The sequence below is a fragment of the Pipistrellus kuhlii genome, unplaced genomic scaffold, assembly GCF_014108245.1.
Source record: "Pipistrellus kuhlii isolate mPipKuh1 unplaced genomic scaffold, mPipKuh1.p scaffold_m20_p_2, whole genome shotgun sequence".
Classification (NCBI taxonomy): Eukaryota; Metazoa; Chordata; class Mammalia; order Chiroptera; family Vespertilionidae; genus Pipistrellus; species Pipistrellus kuhlii.
In genome coordinates this window covers 168,063,063-168,083,845 of record NW_023425515.1, presented here as the reverse complement: position 1 = coordinate 168,083,845, position 20,783 = coordinate 168,063,063, and the positions used below count along the sequence as shown (strand labels likewise).

General features: G+C 45.2%; 1 protein-coding gene across 1 annotated transcript; it reads left to right on the top strand.

Moving 5' to 3' along the window:
- The first annotated feature begins 1,080 nt into the window (after positions 1 to 1,080).
- On the top strand, positions 1,081 to 14,880 carry LOC118723119 (olfactory receptor 2A12-like). The gene is made up of 3 exons (XM_036445175.1): positions 1,081 to 1,183; positions 1,901 to 1,948; positions 13,931 to 14,880. The coding sequence occupies exons 1-3, from the start codon at positions 1,081 to 1,083 to the stop codon at positions 14,878 to 14,880; spliced, it is 1,101 nt and encodes a 366-aa protein (XP_036301068.1).
- Positions 14,881 to 20,783: the final 5,903 nt, after the last annotated feature.

The window sequence follows — 20,783 nt, the reverse complement described above, 5'->3', positions numbered from 1 at the left end:
GATGTCTGTGGGATTCTCTTCTGAGTCCTTACAATTACCACCCAGGACCACATTTTAAATTCAGCTCTTCCTGAGTGTCCCATGGTTGTCACTTACCCAGCTGTGTGACCTCAGGCAAGTCTCTTCACCTCCATTGGCTTGTCTCACCATCTGTTATTTAGAGGTAACACATCTATGGCACAGAGGAATGGCAAGGAGCATATGAAATACTGTAGGTCAGGACATTTTGCAACACACACACACACACACACACACACACACACACAGCAAGGAAAAGGGTTAGTATGGGGGCTGGTCTTGACTCTGCCCTGATTTTGCCGTGTGATCTTGGGTAACTCCATAGCTCTCTGTGAACTTCAAAGCCCCATGTTTAAGTGAGGTTGTTGGACTTGACCACTCCAAAGGACCCTTCTGGCTCTGCTATTCTTTGATAGCAGTAATGCCAGGCTGTAACCTATGACTGCATCAATGCCATGAGTACCAAGGGGAGCTGAGCAGTCAGCTGAACAGGATTGTGCTGGCAGGAGATGCCTTCTGGGAGCTGGAGATGAGCAACCAGAGCACAGGAGAGTGCATCAAGCATAGATTCAGGGGTCAATGCACCCGAGTCTTGAAGCCTTTTTACCTACTCCCAAGTCACTTAGCCTCTCAGAGTCTCATGTTTGCCATCTATAATACCTTCTCCATAGTAGAAAGTACATGAAATATACCTGGTTTATTGAAAGTGCCAAGTGAATGGTAGCAATTTAGGTCATAAGAAACTGAGTGGAAGGAAGAGTAGAGAGAGTGTGGAGGAGCTGTCATAGCATTTTCAAGTTTCTGAGGTTCTAGGAGACAGGGTTGAAAACATGATTGTGAGGACTGATTGCTGCAGGGTGTTGTGACAGTCTGAGGCTGTATGGGCAAAAGAAGATGGTCTGAGCTTTAGGAAACAATAATTGGATGGAAAAAAATGTCCCAGAGAAGCAATGTTTATCAAGGGAGGAGGAGAACTAGGGAAGCTCAGAGTCTTAGACATTGAGAAGACATTAAAGAAATAAGGATTGGTCAGCAGTGCAAATGGCAAACCCTGAATCCAGGATGACAGGGCTGCTCACACCCTCCTATCCACCAGTTCACAATCCAGACCTGGATTTTTTCAGTGGCCTCTTACTGCCCCCCTTCCTGGTGCACCCATCAGCAGGTACTGTTTCATCTCTCATGCCTCTTTAGGCTGGAATTTCAGGCCTTTCCCATCTGGTTCTAACCAATTTTCAAATCTGTGATGCATCAGAACCCCTGAAACTTCTGAGCCATGTTGTTAAGAGCACAACCACCAAAAGGATCCCAGTCTGGGCAGCTGGGGCGGCCTCCTCTCTGAGCCAAAGACCTCCCAAGCCACCTTTCTCAGTTCCGGCAGGTATGCCAGGCAGATCTCCACCACTCTTCCCTAAAATATTTATCTGCTTGAATGTCTCCATAATCCTTTCTTCTGCTTCACATCCCACCAACCTTCAAGGCTCAGCTCGGGGTTTCCTCCTCCTTACCCACCAGCCTGGTCTTGTAGATTTTGTGTTCTATTTTCTCTGCCAGGTTGTAGGCAGAGGCTGCCTCACTTAGATCTCTCCACAGATCTAACAGGGATGGACAGACCACTTTTGAAGTCCTGTTTCAGTGCTAATTTTCTCTGCTTCAACACCAAATTCTGCTCTGCCTTCTGACAAGCTAGTGCACGGCAGGACCAGGCCTAAATCCTGGGTCTCTGGCTGTGGGCTCTTAACCACTGCGCTCTGCCATCCTCTTAAAGGCACCCATGAAGAAACAATTACATCAAAACTTCACACCAGGAAACTGACATATTCATGTCCACTCTCCTTTCTCCATTAGCCATTGCGTCCCTGCTCCTTCCCTGCCTCTGCAGTTCTGGTAGAGAAGAAGGGGGCAGACTCCTCATCAGGGTGCACCAGAGGTGAGGGTCCTCTTGAGAAGGGTGTGTGCAAATTTGGGGAAGTGTGCTGGCAACCCCACTCCTGCTCAGTGAGGGTGGACGCACCCTTCTCTCCTCCCCCAGAGAGTGGGCAGAGTCTAGGGTGGGATCTTTTGTTCATTCTTAGGGATGCCCAGGAAAGGAAACTCTCCCGTCCCCTCCTTCAGTCTCACCTACAAATGACCAGCACCCTGCTCTTCTGCCTGAGTCACCTCCTTCACTCCTGTGGCAGCATCAGCCTGGTTTCTCTTGATCTGTGCTCGGTGGCAGAAAGCAGTTCACCCCGCTCCTTGGCACGGTGCCCTACCTGGGAGATGTGCGCCTCTCCTGTGTGTGGTGGGCGCAGCAGCCCTGGAAGGAGGGGCTCCCAGTGGGCAGACCCAGGGCCCTCTTTTATCAGAATGGGGTTAGAGAGTGGATTTCCAATCCTGAGAAGCCCTGAGGATTCCCTGTCCATGCTGGTAAATGCAGCACAGAGCCTCTGGGAAGATGAAAAACACAGCCAGGAAGTTAATGTCCCCAAGGCATTTCCGAAGTGGCCCCGAGAGCGAATGAGCTGGACATCCTTGTGAAGTTTCCGTTGGGGACTGAACTTTCTTCCCACGGAGACTTGGAGGAGGGAGGAGTCCTATGGCTGCGCTGCACGTTTCTGTGTGACAAAGTGATAATACTAAGGCGTGCTTTGTGTCCTCTCCTAGCACCTTCGTGTGCCTTTTATGTCCTCAAGCATTTTATTCAAGGCCGCACACCGACTAGAGGTACACTTATAGTTTGACCATAGATTATATATTGTAAATAGTGCCAATAGCTATCAATCTCCTCATAACTACCACTATTGAAATCTGTTATCCAAGGCCACACACCTCATGGTGATATAAATGCTCCCAAACCTATTACTGCAGCCTAACTACTTACTATTGAACATTTTCTCCTACCAGAGGCTATGCCAGGCAATTAATCCTCACAACAAGGTCAGCAAGCCATTTGCTAGATCAGGAGGCACAGAGAGTTTCAGAGAATTAAGTGGCTTGTTCACACCACATGGCAGATACGTTGTGTTGTCTGAACTTGAACCTAGGTCAGTCAGATTCCAAAGGGTTCTACTGCAGCGTCTCCATGGCCAAGGTGCAGTCCTGGCTTACAGGTGTGTATGGTCAGGCTGGAGGGCATCCATAAGGCTGGTGTAGGAGCCAGGTGGTCAAAGGCCAGGACAGATGCACAGCCTTCCTCAGACCCACTTGGAGGACACTGTCTCCAACTAAGTACGCTCTTGGCTCCTGGAATCCCCAAGGCAGGAGACTGGCTCAGCCTCATTAACTGCTGCTGGACAGAGCTCACTGGGTAGGGCCTGCCTCATGGGTGGAAGGCACTGACCAGCTATGAGAGATGGTCCAGTCCAACAAGGTAGAATCTAACTTCTTTAGGGTGTTGTGACAAAGGTCAAGTTCAAGGCAAGGTGAAGTTCAGTTTAGGAACTGGGGGACTTCAGGCCAATGGGGAATACTTTTACCTTGGTAGAGGCCAGTGATGAGGAATCCAGATCAAGTGATAATCAAGGGCCAAAGAGTGTCTGTGTGCAGGATTACTGATGGGATGTGAGATGAACTGGTTAAGTCCTGGGAAGTGGAGGGGTCCTGAACACAGCAAGTCATCTTTTTTTTTTTTTTTTTTTTTTTTTTTAATATATTTTTTATTGATTTTTTACAGAGAGGAAGGGAGAGGAACAGAAAGCTAGAAACATCGATGAGAGAGAAACATCGTCCAGCTGCCTCCTGCACACCCACCACTGGGGATGTGCCCGCAACCAATGTACATGCCCATGACCGGAATCGAACCCGGGACCCCTGAGTCTGCAGGCAGACGCTCTATCCACTGAGGCAAACTGGTTTCGGCCACAGCAAGTCATTTTAGAGGACAGGTTCTGACGGCAAAGTCCAAAGAATTCCTATTAGTATAGCCGGAGCAAAAAGATGAGCAAGTCCTCAGCTGAGCAGGACTGGATGCTTCCCCAGAATGTGGGACTGTGCCTGCTTAGGGCCCCAGAAACATAGCACATTCACTCAGGCAACTCGGATTTTTAGGTCTAACAAGTATCAGCTGTGGTGGTCAGCCCCAACTGTGGGGAGACAGCAGGGCAGCCAAGGATGGGATTGGGTAGGATGATCTCATATCTTAATTTTCATGAAACAGCTCTGGTTTATTCCTGTTGTAGATCAATTAGCTCCTGTAATTATTTTAAATACTCCCCTTCACTCTCAAAATGTGTCAGAGTTTTGACATTCTGTGGTCTCTAGATATAGGGGAGTGGGCACAGGCAGAAGAGATTTCACAGGATGGTCATAGATCTTGCTGTATTTCCTCTCTTGACTATTTGTCTATTCTCTATATCGCTCCCCTACCCAGACTTAGGTTCTGAAACTCCCAAGACACAGAGCCAGGATTTGTTGTGCTATACAGAAAGAAAGAAAGAAGAAGAAGAAGAAAAAAAGAAGAAGAAGAGAAAAGCCAGTTTGGTGGTTGAATGCTTACTTTACCACTTTCTCCCTATATGACCTTGGGCAAGTCATTATCCCTCTCTGAGTCTAACTTTCATCCCATCACAACAGAGAACAATACTGTGAGGGTTAGGAAAGTTTATGTAAGGTGCTTAGCGCACATCCTGGTATCCAGAAGGGGCTCAGTCAACGGCAGGTCCTATACTGACAGCAAAAATTGAGCAGTCCTAAGGGTCAGCCTAGTTCTTCTCTGGGTAGGAGAGGGGGAGAAAACACTCAGCAGCAGAGGCAGGAACCCAAATGCCTGGATTGCAGTGGAGGGCTCCTGCCCAGGCCACACATGCCTCAAGCAAGTGAGAGGAAACAGTGGTGGTAATTTTCTCCCCCTCCCCCCCCCAAAAAAAGGAAGAACCTCTTGAACATGAAGCAGAGATTTCATGTTCAAGAGGGGATTGCACATCTATAATAATAAAAGTATAATATGCTAATTAGACTGGATGGCCGAACAGCAGAACACACATCCAGATGACCTTCCAGACAAAGCTGGGGCTTTGAGGGCCAAGCCCCATGCATGAATTTGGTGCACTGGGCCTCTAGTCCATAGATAAATACGCAGGTAAGGGAGTTTGTCTAACAGTGCTGTGCCAACCATTTAGCAGTTGTCTCATTCAATCCCAATCTGAGTTCAAATCCCAGTCTGTTCTCTATTAGAAATTCAAGCAAGTTATTTGACCTTCCTAACCTTCATTTTCTGAAACTGTAAAATTTGGATAATAATATGAACTTCACATTGTTCTGAGGATTAAATGAGGTGAAGTGTTTAAGCACATGACACCGAACATAGCATGTGCTCAAGAAATGGGAGAAATCACCGCCTTGGTCATCATCACCACCATCCTCTGAGGTCACACAGATGGGAAGTGGTCCAGATGGGGCTGGAACCCAGACCTGTGCCCTTTGAAGCTGTTTTCATTCCAGCAAGCTTTTCTGCCTCTCAACCTTGTTCCTCTTGGCCATGATATATATATAAATTGTGGTTGGATTCAATTTGTTAACATTTTGTTGAGAATTTTTGCATTTGTGTTCATGAGGGATATGGGTCTGCAATTTCCTTTTCTTGTACCTTTGGCTTTCATACCAGAGTGGTGCTGGCCTCCCAGAAAGAGTTGGGAACTATTCCCTCCTCCTAAATTTTCTAGGGGAGATAATGCAGATTTGCAAGCTTTTCTTCCTTAAGATTGCTATAATTGCCGGGACCGGTTTGGCTCAGTGGTAGAGTGTCGGCCTGCGGACTGAAAGGTCCCGGGTTCGATTCTGGGCATGTACCTTGGTTGCGGGCACATCCCCAGTGGGGGATGTGCAAGAGACAGCTGGTCGATGTTTCTCATTGACGTTTCTAACTCTCTGTCCCTCTCAATTCCTCTCTGTGTAAAATCAATAAAATATATATTTAAAAAAAAAAGATTGCTACAATTCACAACTTAATCCATCTAGGTGTGGACTTTTCTTTGTGAAAAGGTTCAACTCCAGATTCAACTTGAAAAAATAACTATATGACTAGTCAGGTTATCTATTTCTCTTCAAATAAGCTTTGATAATGTCTTTTAATGAATTTGATCGTTTTACCTAAGATATCTAATTTATTGAAGTAAAGTTATTTATAATATTCCCTTATTATCCTTCTAATTGGTTTCCTCACACACATGCACCGAATGATCAGTACTCACCTACTCACCTGCAGACCTCCAGCGTGCTCTCATTCTCTCTTTCTCTGCAGTGATTTTTTTCTAAGGCTTTGCTCTGTGCACTCTTATCATCTTGGCCTCTGTCAACATGAGCAACTATACAGAATACCACAGACTGGATGGTTTAAACAACATACATTTATTTCTTACAGTTCTAAAGACTGAAACCTGAGATCAGGGTGAAATGCTCATCATATAATATCATTGTTGTTGTTGTTTAAGGCAGAATGCTTAACTCATTAGGATTTTCCTGCTGAAAACAGAAAATCCAACTAACAGTGGTTAAGTATGCAGAAATTAATTTTCTCCACATCATAGGCAGTTGAGGTGAGCAATTACTTGTGCTAGTTCACAACTGGATAACATTAGTGAGGGAACCCCCATGATTCTCTGAGCCTGTCTCCTCATGGTCTACTTGAGATGGCTTGTCCAATTCCAGATACAACGCCTGCATTCCTGGTAAGAGAAAGAGGACTCAGGGGAAGAGGTTGTATCACAGTCACTCTATCCCTTTGTTAGGAAATTCAGTATTTTCAAAAAAGCTCTTCAGCTGAGTTCCCATTTTGTCTCCCAGAACAGGACCAGGTTCCAGGACTACCCCAGCTGAAAGGGATTCTGGGTAAGGGAGAAATGGAAGTGCCATTTGGGCTTGGACCATTCAACACTTGATTACCCCAAACAAGTGTTGTCAGGAAGAAAATGATTTTATCAGCAAGGAAGGGGGAAATGAATAGTCAACCAACTAGTATCTGTCACACTAAAATTCTATGTGAAGTGTAGTGTCAGTGGGGTGAGGAAAGCAGCCACTTTCATTTACGTATAGAAAAAAATAAGAGAATTATAACAAAAATGTTCTTTGTTACATTTGAGGAACTACAGGGTAATTAAATTCTTCTCTCTTTGTGTGTGTTAATCCTCACCCAAGGATACTTTTTCCATTGATTTTCAGCGAGAGTGGAAGCGATGGAGTAGGGAGAGTGAAAAACATCAATGTGCCTCCCATTGGTTGGTTGTCTCCCGACCTGGACCAGTGATCAAACCTGCAACCCAGGTGCATGCCTTTGACCAGGAATCAAACCTGAGACCCTTCAGTGAGTGGGACGACCCTCTACCACTGAGCCACCCTGGCCAGAGAGGTTAATTATGTTCTTCTTTCTACCTTTCTGCCACTGTGAATTTTATCTGATGAACATGGATTACTTTGCTCAGAAAACAGGGAAGACTCCAGCAGGAATTATCCTGGGTTTCAAAGAATCCACAGGGGAATGGGCTCCAGACTGGGAAGCGTGATTCTCTATTTCTCTCTCAGACTCTGCAGGTAGAGGCCTCGTGAACAACTCCGCACTCCCAGAAAGACTGGAGTCCAACTTGAGGGGCTCAGAAAAACTGAAGGAGGGGCCCCATCCCCAGGCTAGGGACTGGAGTGGTCTTGGCTGTCACCCACACACCACCCTGTTCCCACCCCCCACTACTCCCTGCAAAGCAAAGTGTGTGGGAGGCACTTTGCAACCAGGCAGACCTAGATGGGGGTCTCAGCTGCCTCTAACAGCTGTTTGACCTTGGACAAGTCTTTTCACCTCTGAACGTCAGTGTCCCCATCCACTCAGTGGAAATAACATGCTTCTTTCCCAGAGCAGATGGAGAATTAAGTGAAATAATGCCTGAGTCGGGCACATGAAGGTGTGTAATAAACGCCGGTCCCTTCCCCCTTTTCCTTCCCTAATCCCAGAAGAATGTGTATCAGGCAGAAGCCCCCAACGAGTCTGCTGCCCTCAAAAGTTGCTGCTCTTGCCCGGCTGGTGTAGCTCAGTGGTTGAGCATCTACCTATGAACCAGGACATCACAGTTCAATTCCCCGTCAGAGCACATGCCTCGGTTGCAGGCTCAATCCCCAGTGTGGGATGTGTAGGAAGCAGCCAATCAATGATCTCTCTCATCATTGATGTTTCTCTCACTCTTTCCCCCTCTCCCGTCCTCTCTGAAGTCAATAAAAAATATATATATATATATTTTTTTTTTTTCAAAAAAGTTGCTGCTCTTATGTCTGGACCTCCCCCTCCATATGTATCTCTCTTCTTTCCACCAAAGCGGCCTCCTGGCCTCTGGTCTGACTTATGCCAGATCATGACCCCGGGTTCAGCCCTGGGTAGAAGCACAGCCTGTGTGGCCAGACAAAACCGCGTTCAGCATCCCAGCTCTGCACAGCCTCCTTAAGGCTCCAAGCTTCCATTTCTGTTTCTGTAAAATAGGGATAGTGCTGCTATGAGGATGTAGTGTATATCAAATATCTGGACCATAATAACTACTCAAAAATAAAAACAAACACAATGGCTGGCATTATTACGCTCTCGGGAGCACAGCTCCATGTTACAGTGAGGCCGCGGAGGCTCTGGGAATCTAAGGGACTCGACCATGTCGCAGTGACCAGGTCTGTCTGATGACAATCGCTGGGTCTCTGGTGCACAGTTGCTTCCCCAGAGGTTGCTCTTGCTGAGCAGAAGGGCGGGGCCGCCCTGAGCTGCCAGTGGGAAGTGTCTGCTGGGGCTGCAGCCTGGAATTAAAGATATTATTTAATGAGGATGAGGGTGAGGATCCAGTTTGGGGAAGATGGGCAGGATCAGGGCAGAAGGGCTTATCAAGAGGAGAGAAGGCGGCTCAGACCACCCCGCACACCCTCACGAGGAAAAGCAGCGCAGGTAAGGGATTTTTGTAATGCAGATGGGATTCTGGAGAAGAGAGAAATAGGAGGGTGAAGGGGCAGATAGTGGGCAGGGGGGAGCTTTAGAGAGCATGTCATTGATGTCAACAGAGACCAGTACTTGCGAATAGCTCTGTACAAGACCGGCTGGGAGGTGACAACCAGGATTGGGGGTGCCATGGACTGGGGCAAGATCTTATTCTGAAGGCAGCATCTGCATGGGGTGCTAGGGAGGCTGTACATTTCAGCAATCCATGTAACGTGTGCTCTGGCAGGAGTGGGTGAGTGAAGGCGGCAGAGGTGCTCCTGCTCCCTGGACCCAGGTCCAGGCCCCTCTCTGACCCTCGGATTCTATCTTCAGTTTCCATCTCTTTCCAGTCTGGTGTTAGTTACTCTGTCCTGCCGCTCTGATCCTCTGTGTCCTTCTGTGTACATTGATCCCTCCTGGTGTTCCTTTGTCTCTATTCTGCCCAGTCTGGGTCTCTGGTCTATGCTCCAGTCCATTTTTTTTTCTGTCCGTAGATGGGGATCTGACACCTCAGACCCCCTATCCACCTGCTCTGTCTTCAGTCTCCCAGGATCTCTGGATCCTGCCAGGCTTTCATGGCTCACCCCGTCTGTCCCCTGGCCCAGTAGACAGACCCCTGGCCCTCAGAGGAGGATACACCCGGTTACCCCGGAATCAATGTTCTCTCCTCTTCCCAGGCAGCACTGAGAATTCCAGGAGCTGCTGGACATGGCAGGCCACGGGGAAGAGCCAGCTCTGGCGTCACCTGCCTGACCTCTGACCTTCCCCTCATGCAGCTCTCCGTGAAGAAGGAGACCATGGTATGGAGGGCAGCGGGCGGCAAGCGGCCTCAGGGAGGGCCAGCATATGGCTGTGTCGCTGTGCACGGAGTGGGCACCAGCAGCTTGGCGTTATTGTCTCTTTGCACCTGCTGGGCCTGGTCAGCTGTCACTTCGCTTTTTGGTCACAATTTCTGGTCTTCTTGCCCCCTTTTATTTCAGCTTCTACCCTGGAGGAGGCAGGAAACAAGAAAGCACATGAGGAAGTAGGTGGCAGAGGAAGAGGGAGGACCTGTGTTCAGGCGGTCAGTCCAGCCACATTCGCATAGAGGCTCAGAGACAGTGTCAGCTGGTGGTTATGAGCACAGGCACTGCAATTGGCTACCACTGTGTCCCCGGGCTAGTTGTGTCCCCGCTTTCCTTACGTGTAAAATGGGGGCAGCAATAACGTCTGCATTGCAGGGTAGCTCTGTGCAGGCTCATGGTCAGCTTGTAGGCATTCTGGTACAACTTCTGTTTCCTATGACAGGTGTTTGTTCTGATTGGAGGGCGCGCACAGTTATTGTTAAATATTTCAACCAGCACCCCAGTTATGGGGATAAAATAAAGTAAAGCAGGTCATAGTGCTTGGCACATAGGAAGCTGTTACAGCAACAATAATACTACAATGTGTTGAGTTATTAAAGTAATTACATTATTATATATAATTGCACATTATTGTTATTAAATTGCTGAATGTATTATTCAAAATAATATTTTATATTACTATTCAAAATAATATTTTATATTATTTATAATATAAATATTTATATTTATATTATTATGGGCTTGGATAGAAGTTGAGGGAAATGCTAGAGAGATTCACGACAATTGGTGCCAATTCTCTCCACCTTCCCCCCTCAACCAACCTGTGCCCTGATTTCTCCTGGGACTTGTGACCTCCAGACACATCATTTTCTCCAGCTCTCTGAGGCACAGGAAAGAAAAGCATAGGAAAAGAGAATGTCTATACTCTTTTCTTTCCTCTCTCTCTCTCTTTTTTCCCCCCACAGCGTCTCCTGGTCAGTAAGTATTTATTGGGTCTTAATAAGTGCCAGGTTCTGTGTTAAGTGATGAGGTTACAGTGGGAAACAATCAAACCATGCATGTTCAAGCTGAGCTGCTCAGGGAGGATGTGCTCAACTTGTGGAATTTCCAAGTTAACGTGGGCTTGCTGCCTGGAGCTCAGACCGAGTCCAAGGAGCTGGCCTGGGATCCATCTTCTTCCTAGGCCTCCTCTCTGCACGTAGCATCTTGGGGCGGTGTGATGCTTTCTGCTTCAGCTCTTGCAGTAGCTGGAGATTTTCCTAAGTGCCCGGCCTGCCTTGCAGGCTGGTGACCAAAACTGGGTCTGGTTTTAAGGAGCGAAGCCAGGATAGTGATCTAACTTTCTCAGACTTGGTCCTGTAGGCAAGGGAGCCATTGAAAGATTAAAGTAGTCATTCCATCAAATTTTTGTTTTAGAAAAAGTGTTCTGCAAACCAGTGCCCAGGATGAGCTGGACCAAAGGCCCAGCTGGAGGACTGAGGTGAAATTCGAGTGAGAGAGAGATGCCAGTGCCTGAACCAGAGAGTAGGGGTACGGATGGGTATGAGAGGCACTTTGGAGGTGGTGGCAATGGAACCTGGGGACAGATAGGATGGGGGGGGGGGGGGGGAGAAAGAAGATGAGGAGATTTTCCCAGGTTTCTGGCTGCTATGACTGCATTGATCTTAGAGATGCCATCAATTTCTTCCAATAAAAAATTCTTTGCCCTCGTGATTTTTCCCCCCTTTTGAGAATCAAAGCCAGAAAACATTCAGTACATTGAGGACTCAGAGGAGCTGAGCTCTGGTTTGGATAGCTATGGTTTAGCTGCTCGTGAGAAACCCTCCTGCAGCTAAAGAATGAGCGATACTCAATTTCTCCCACAGGTTCCCTCTCTGAGTCTCCTTTCTCCATGTGTGAGATAAAGACAATGATCTCTGCCCTATTCTTCTCACAGAGTCATCATGAGGCTTGCTCATGAGGTTCAAAGAGAAAATGAGTGTGAAGGTATATTATAAAGTACAGGCCCAAAGCTGAATTCTGTATTTTTAGCCCAAATGGAGGTACAGAAGCCAGGCTCATCAGGGTGGATAATGATGTCACCCTTTGTTTTCCCTCACATGGGATTTCTGGTCCCTAGACCTGAGAGTCGGGTAATTTCTTCCCAGTGAAGAGTGTTTTACTTTCAGGAGAGTTGGGGGAAGGATGATGGGAACCCGGGACTTCAGGGAACCCCAGTTTCTCACCCTCAGACACATGCTGCCGGTTTAGAGACAGTGTGCTCCATTTGCCCTCAGTCTTCGTGTGTGGTTCAATCAGGTCAAACAACCTTTATCATCAGACTCTTAAAGAGCAAGCCATTCATTGGCTGTGTGTAAAAAAGAAAAAGAAAAAAAGTTAGAAATGGCAGCACATTTTTTTGATTCTTGGACCTCACGTAGAAGATTCTCATATGGTTGGGATTCTTCTTCCCAGGAAGAATGTGGCTTTCAAAGTAGGTGTTTTTATTTCTGTTTCACAGGTGAGGAAACGGAGGCCTACAGAGTGAGCTAACAGCCCAAAGTCACTTAGCACACAAAGCCAGAGCTGGGATTCTAGCAGCACCTGCCGTCTCTAACCCCAAGCCCTTTCCATGCTGCTGGGTAGTTTCTTTCCTGTCGAGACTACCAAACCCAACCCACTGTACTTTTCACAGAAACTAATGCCAACCCGGGGAGACAATGCAACCTCTGGTTAAAGGTAGGAATTTAATAAAAATAGTTTCTGCCAGCTAACTGAAAGCTGTTGAGTAATCTCTGAGAAGGTCCTAGAAAAATATCTAGGATATATAGGAAGTTCAAAGTGTATTCAGTCTTTTGGCCAAAGTCAAGAAACCATCTGATGCATTAAATGTAGACACAGGTTCTTTTTTTAAAAAATTTTCTTTATTGATTAAGGTATCACATATTTGTCCTCAACCCTCCACTCCAATCTCCAACCCCCCCACACACTTATGCCCTCACACCCCTATTGTCCTAGACCACTGGTTAGGCTCATATGTATGCACATAAGTCCTTTGGTTGATCTCTCCCTTTTATGAAGACTCGTTCATGATGTTCCAGAGGAGAACAAGCATACTGCAGAACAAGTAGGCTGAGTCAGATAAATTGGAAAAGGAATAACACTGACAGCATTGAGATTGCTCCCATTCCCTAAGTACTGATGATGCACATGACATCTCTTCAGTAAGGCTGTCCTCCCCCTATTACTCAGGAAGGGAGAAGGCGCGGGGCACTTAAGTTGATAAAGACCTAAGAGTCAGTAAGAGGCCAATCCTAGCAGCAAATGCTCAGAGAAGCAACAGAACGTGGGTACCTGAGAGAATGAAAATTGTGGTCATCGTATATGATGGAGTATCTCTGGATGTTTCCTGGCCTAATTTGGACCTGAATCTCAGTCCTGTGTGTGGAGAATCATCCAGAAATGCAGCTAACATTTATTACACATCGACCACATGTTAGACCTTCTGTGTGATGCTTTTCATGCCAAAGTATCACCCAGTCCTTGCAGCAAAATTGTAGCAAAGTAACCATTACTCTCATTTTGTACTCAAGGAAGTAGTCTCCCATGGATAGAATGCTGGGTAAAGGGCTTGCTCAAGGTCATTTATTCAGGAAATTATAGAGCCAAGGATTTAGAACTCAGCATTCCTTCTAACACACCACGGCCTGTGATGGGTAAAATTTGAGTGGAAAAATAAATTGATGTCTTCAACAGGACCAAGTAGGATATCTCACTAAAATTTGCCAAATTTCATAGAATATGTTCACTAATATTTATCTCTGAACACCTGGTTGCTTAACTACAGAGAAGAGGATATTAAGGGGAAATAGAGATCAGCTAGTCCAATGCCTTTATTTCAAGCTGAGGAAACTGAGGCTTAGATGGGTAATTGCTGATGGGTCAGAGGCAGAGTCTAACCTAGATGTGAAAGCCCTTTTCTCTTCTCACATTTCCTGGGAGTGGTGGCAATAGACAAGAGTGGGTGAAACAGGCTGCCATGCTGAGGGAGATCATGGTATTTCATCATAACCAGATACTGACCACTACCCTGACCCCATCAGTAGCCCTCACCCTGGTGCATAGTTTAGCTAAACCTCTCTCTGTCTGAATTGTGCCTTTCTTTTTCCTTTAGAAGTGGAACACAATGCAAAATCTAACCTGACCTATGTGACTGAATTTATCCTTCTGGGCTTCTCCTTCAACCCCAGGCTCATGCCTCTGCTCTTCTCAGCCTTCCTGATGACCTATCTGCTGATTATTCTGGGCAACAGCTTAATCACCATCCTCATCTGCCTGGACTCGCACCTCCACACGCCCATGTACTTCTTTATTGGCGTCCTTTCTATGTTGGATCTTAGCTACACCACTACAACTGTGCCCCAGATGTTGGCACATATGGCCAGCCAGAAGAAGGCCATCTCCTTTGCCAGCTGTGTAGCCCAAATGTACATTTTCTTGGTTCTAGGTGTCACCGAGTCCTGGCTTTTTGCCATCATGTCTATAGACAGGTATGTGGCCATCTGCCACCCACTTAGGTACAAAGTCATCATGAGCCCATGGCTGTGTGGGGTCATGGTCATTTTCTGTGGACTCTGGGGTGTCATCTCTGCTCTTGTCTACACTGTGTTTGCCATGCGTCTTCCCTACTGTGGCCCCAATAAGATCAACCATTTCTTCTGTGAAGTCCCAGCCGTCTTAAAGCTGGCTTGTGCAGACACCTCAGTCAATGATCGGATAGACTTCATTCTTGGCTTCAGTGTCATCCTGATTCCACTTTCCCTTATCCTTGTCATTTACGCCAATATCTTCATTGCCATCTTGAGGATCCGTTCAGGCCAAGGGCGGCTGAAGGCCTTCTCCACCTGTGCCTCCCACATCACTGTGGTCACCATGTTCTGTGTGCCGGCCATGGTCATGTACATGAAGCCTGGCTCTGAGGCCTCCCCAGAAGAGGACAAAAAGTTGGCCCTGTTCTACAATGTCATCTCTGCTTTCTTCAACCCCATCATCTACAGCCTCCGAAACAAGGATGTGAAGAGGGCTTTCCTCAAGGTGACAGGCTGGGGTAGGGACCCAGAATGAGGCCCTGGGAGGATAGCTTGGAGACAGAGAAACAAGACTCATGATGCACAGCCAATGCCCAAACACTCATTCACATGACTCAGTAGCACCAGTACACACTCCCCTTAGCCTTGATCTCAACTCTATACTGGTCCTTGGGGAACAGCGCATAACTTAGCTGCTAGATGGACACCATGAAATGTCTTTCAGGTGCACCAGTCTTTCAGTTCCCTTTCTTTTTAGAGTCTTAGTAGTTAACAAAAAAATGGGTGTGCAGATATTAAAATTTTTTGTTGAGACAAAGAGAATGAGATTGGGGGTATGGCTAGTGTCTGAATCTTGAGAAAGGCTCATTACCTTCTGGAAACTGCACACATAGTATTAGGTTAGGTGGAGAGGAGGGCAAGGGCACTGACCTCAGAGGATTCCTGGCCCAGTGAGGAGAGCAAGGAAATGTCATTGCAGTGGCTTTGTGTGCTTCTTCAGATACACATATGGAAACAAGTTGGGAAGGCTTGAGGCCAGGTGCAATCTGCCCCCACCTGACCTTCCCAGACTCCTCTCAGGTCATTCTGTCCTCCCCTCATTCCAAGTAAACGGAACTCCATCTTTGCCCTGAAGGTGCCATACTCTTTCCCATTTCAGGGCTTTGACACATGCTATTCCTTCTCTTGTCACCATTAACTCCATCCCACTTCTTTTTTTTTCTTTTTTTAAATATATTTTATTGATTTTTTACAGAGAGGAGGAGAGAGGGATAGAGAGCTAGAAACGTCGATGAGAGAGAAACATCGACCAGCTGCCTTTTGCACACCCCCTACCGGAGATGTGCCCGCAACCAATGTACATGCCCTTGACCAGAATCGAACCTGGGACCTTTCAATCCGCAGACCGACGCTCTACCACTGAGCCAAACCGGTTTTGGCTCCATCCCACTTCTATCCTACCCAATTATACTGTTAACTCATGTTCATTCTCAGGTCTTGGATTGAACTGCAGCTCCTCAAAGAAGCCTTTCTGTGAGCCCTCAGAGTGAGTTAACCTTCTAAACCATCCCATACCTCTCCCTCAGAATAATAAAGACATGAGGTGTAACACCTGGGTTCTCTGCTAGACAGCAAGTTTTATGAGGCAGGGACCATGATTATCCAGTTGACTGCTGTGAGTGGAGAGTTGATAAATTAGGTGTATCAAAACGCAGGAAGTAGTGGCAGGTACAAAAAGGGGAGGAAGCAAAAAGGATTAAATGTTATTCAGCCATAATCATATGAGAAAAATATTTTCTTTTGTTATTAATAAACATGAAATATCATTTGTCAAACTAGCAAAATTTAGAAAAATGGTGATGCTTAATGCTGGGAAGGATATAGTGAGACAGAGCCACCCGCACTTTCATTGCTAAGGAGAATATCATTGGTTCTAGTATATATTGATACCATAAACCTTTATAGGGTCTATATACTTGGGTCCAGAAATTTTACTTCTAAGGTTTTGTCCTAAGAACAAAATCAGAAATGCAAGTTTTTATCTACAAGTGTGTTCATCAAAGAATTATTGGAAACAGCTGTAAATAAGTTATCTTAATTTTAGTAAATATTATGTAACCAATACTATGTACTATCATGCTTTGAAGCAATATTTCATTACATTGAAAAGTATGATATAATTTTTAGGTGGAGAAAATCAATATTTAAAATTGTGTATATAAGGTTAATCCAAGTTTTAGAAAATATTCATACATTCATTTTTTTAAAATATATTTTATTGAGGTTTTTTTTTTTTTGTTTGTTTGTTTTTTTACAGAGAGGGAGAGAGAGGGATAGAAAGCTGGAAAAATTGATGAGAGAGAAACATCGATCAGCTGCCTCTTGCACACCCTCTACTGGGGATCTACCCGCAACCAAGGTACATACCCTTGACCGGAATCGAACCCAGGACCTTTCAGTCTACAGGCCGATGCTCTATCCACTGAGCCAAAAACAGTTTTGGCCATACATTCATTTTTAAAAGCCTGAAAGGATATGCAGTTGACTCTTGAACAATGCAGGAGTTAGTGGCCCTAATCTCTGCAGAGTTGAAAATTCACATACAACTCTGACTTCCAAAAAACTTAACTACTAATAGCCTACCGTTGAACAGAAGCCTTCCTGATAACATAAACAGTCAATTAACAACATATTTTGTATGTTATATGTATTGTATATTGTATATTGTATGCCTATAATAAAGTAAGCTATAGAAAAGAAAATGTTGTTTTAAAAATCATAAGGAAGAAAAATCCATGTACTATACTTATTGGGAAAATCCATGTATTAGTGAACCCATGCTGTTCACATATGTGTTATACAGTTGACTAGGATCAACTGTATATTAACATGTTAACACTGGATACCTCTAGGTAGTAAGATAGTAAGTAATTTTTTATTTTTGGTCATATTTTAGTTTGTAAAATTTTTACAATCAGCATATCTTGTCTTTTTTTTTTTTTTAAATAAAGATTACTTTAAAATATTTGTTGTCCTGTCAGAAAAAAAGAAAGTTAGCCATGATATTGGTATCATTCATTATTCATCAAATGTCCATTGATGCTTACTGTATGGCAGGCCTAATGCTAGGTCCTGTAGATGCAAAAATGGATAACATAAGTCCCAGTGTAGTGTATGAGAGACTAGAAGCACTAAGACAAGTGCTATAGTAATAAAAGGGTAATCTATCTATCTATAGTAATAAAAGGGTAATATGCTAATTATACCAGACATCTTCTGGACGACCTTATGGACATCCTTCCTGACAAAGAGTAATATGCAGATTCACCATCACTCCAACACACAAGATTGCTGCACCCATGTGGTCAAAGATCCTGTCCCCATGTGAACACAAGATGGCCACCACAAGATGGCCAGCAGGGGAGGGCAGTTGGGAGGCACCAGATCTGCAAGGGAGGGCAGTTGGGGGTGATCAACCCTGCAGGGGAGGGTAGTTAAGGTTGACCAGGCTGGCAGAGGAGGGAAGTTGGGGCAAACAGGCTGGCAGGGGAGCAGTTAGACATCAATCAGGCTTGCATGGGAGTGGTTAGAGGCCTTCCACATGTGGGAAGGATCTTTGACCTCATGAGGGCAGCCATCTTGTGTATTGGAGTGATAGTCAATCTTCATATTACTCTTTTATTAGATAGGATAAAGGCCTGGTGCATAGGTGAGGGTCAGCTGGTTTGCCCTGAAGGGTGTCCCAGATCAGGTTAGGGGTTCCCTTGGGGTGTGGGGCAGCCTGGGCGAGGGTCCTGTGGTGGTTTGCAGGCCAGCACACCCCCAGCAACTTAAGTGGAGGCCCTGGTATCTGGAATTTATTTACCTTCTGCAATTGAAACTTTATAGCCTGGAGCAGAGCCAAGCCTTCTGCTTGCTCCCTGGCCAACAGTCATTTCTGTTTGGATTTGTTTACCTTCTATAATTGAAACTTTGTAGCCTTGAGTGGAGGCTTAGGCCAGCAAGGGCAGGCAGAAAGTTTGGCGTTTTCCATTGCCTGGGAAACCCAAGCCTCCCTCCTGCTCTCTGTGGCTGCAGTCATCTTGGTTGGGGTTAATTTGCATACTTGCTCTGATTGGATGATGGGTATGGCTTATGGGGGTGGCTTGTGGGTGTAGCGGAGGTATGATCAATTGTATATTACTATTTTATTAGATAAGATAATCTGAATAGGACTCAGAGCCAAAAGGAAAGCCTATGGAAAATGTGATTTGGAAGACATGAAATTTGATTTTTGAGATTTCTCTCAAGCCCATTACAAGACTAATATCAAGATCTAAGAATGATTGAATCCATGTGAGGTACAAGCAGAGATATAACATCAAATGTCTCCAGCTGATAGAAAACCTTTTTGATGCAGCATGATCTGCTTCAAAGATAATTCAAGAGTTTCAGTTATCTTCTCTGTGGTATTCAGCTCTATTTTATTTATTTTTATTTTATTTATTTATTTTTTTATTTTTTTACAGAGAGGAAGAGAGAGGGACAGGGAGTCAGAAACATCGATGAGAGAGAGTGATCAATCAGCTGCCTCTTGCACACCCCCCACTGGGGATGGGCTCTCAACCAAGGTACATGCCCTTGACCAGAATCGAACCTGGGACCCTTCAGCTCACAGCTGACGCTCTATCCACTGAGCCAAACCGGTTTTGGCTCAGCTCTATTTTATGCTTCTTGCTTAAAATTTGTTCTTCTCCTTGGCTCCCCGGTAAACATTATGGAACTGGATGAGTAGTTCCTTAGCAGAGGCCAACTTAAACCTACCCAGGTAAACTGAGGTCCTTGTTGGAGAGACAGAGGTGATTCTGAAAAGCGAAACTGTCTGAAAGGACAAAGCTGGCCACCCCTAAATTTAATAAAAGTAAACATACTCACTACAGAGCACTGAACCCCTGGGGCTAGAAGGGGTTTTTTTAGATCTTGTATGATGGGGCGAGGAGATGTCGATGGAAGGAAATTCTATAGTCCTATACCATTAAGCAAAGTAAATTCCAATTTTATTGAATTTTGGGATTTGTTATAGAGATACTAGTTCTCTCTCATGTTCAAATCAATAATCATGCATCTGTGTTCTACTTGATTAATATTTCAACTTTCTATCTCAGAGGCAGCTCAAACTTATCATGCCCAAAAAGAAATGTATTACCATTCACTTCAAACCTGTTTCCTTCATGGGTTTCCCATTTCAATAAATGATGCCACCATCCGCCCAATTAACCAAGGCAACTAATGCTGCACATCACTAAACCTCATTAATTTTCTTCAACATCCCCTTTGTCCCATCCCCACTATACCTGGCCAATACCTAAAAAACTTACTTGGATTAGTTTTTGTTGTTGTTGTTGTTATTTGTTTGTTAATCCTCACCCGAGGATATTTTTTCCCATTTATTTTTAGAAAGTGGAAGGAAGAGGGAGAGACAGAGAGGAACATCCATGTGAAAGAGACACATTAATTGGTTGTCCCCTGATGCACCTCAACCAGGGCCGGGGAACCTGCAACCAAGGTACATGCTCTTGGCCAGAATCGAACCCGAGACCCTTCAGTCCAATGTTCTGTCCACTGAGCCAAACTGCTAGGGCTTACTTGGATTCTTTTTAATACCCCTACTGGCCTTCTTCCTTCTAGTATTATGAGCCAAACTGGCTACCAATCTTTCAAAAACATTCATCTGACCACCCAGTGATATACTGTTAAATATTTAATGATCAGCTTTTGGGGAAATAAAAGGCTCTGAATTCATTGTATTTTGTCAATTTCTTTGGTGTAAATATTCCTACCATGATCAATTTCAACTTACCAATGTAATATCACTGAATACAGAGATGGAAAGAAATGAGCATAATTTGCTCTCATAAGTCAGCTCCAAAATACCACTAAACCACAAATAATACATTTCAATAGATCTTTTTTAAAATATATATATATATATTTTATTGATTTTATACAGAGAGGAAGGGAGAGGGACAGAGAGCGAGAAACATTGATGAGAGAGAAACATCGATCAGCTGCCTCTTGTACACCCCCAGCCGGGGATGTGCCCGCAACCAAGGTAAATGCCCTTGACCGGAATCGAACCTGAGACCTTTCAGTCCGCAGACCGACGCTCTATCCACTGAGCCAAACCGGTTTCAGCTCAATAGATCTTTGATGCCCTCGAAATATACTATAAACTCTTCAGGCTGGCCTATAAGACCCACCATGATCTGGCCCTAATCATTTCTCCAGCCTAATCTCCCATCCTTTGCTGACCCCATTTCTAACCAATACACACCTTGCTCAAATACTTTACTTTGTGCTTTAGTCAATAAGGGCAAAGATGGGAAGAGATTTTCCAGGGCCCCAGAAAGGAGAGCTCAAAGTGGGTGGGGCAGGTATAAAAATGGGAAGAGGCCAAAG

Excerpts from the sequence above, each read along its gene's own strand:
- LOC118723119 (XM_036445175.1), top strand. The coding sequence starts at position 1,081 with ATGACAGGGCTGCTCACACCCTCCTATCCACCAGTTCACAATCCAGAC. Across the intron at positions 1,184-1,900 it reads CCTGGTGCACCCATCAGCAG|TTCTGGTAGAGAAGAAGGGG; the intron begins GTACTGTTTCAT and ends CTGCCTCTGCAG. Across the intron at positions 1,949-13,930 it reads CTCATCAGGGTGCACCAGAG|AAGTGGAACACAATGCAAAA; the intron begins GTGAGGGTCCTC and ends TTTTTCCTTTAG.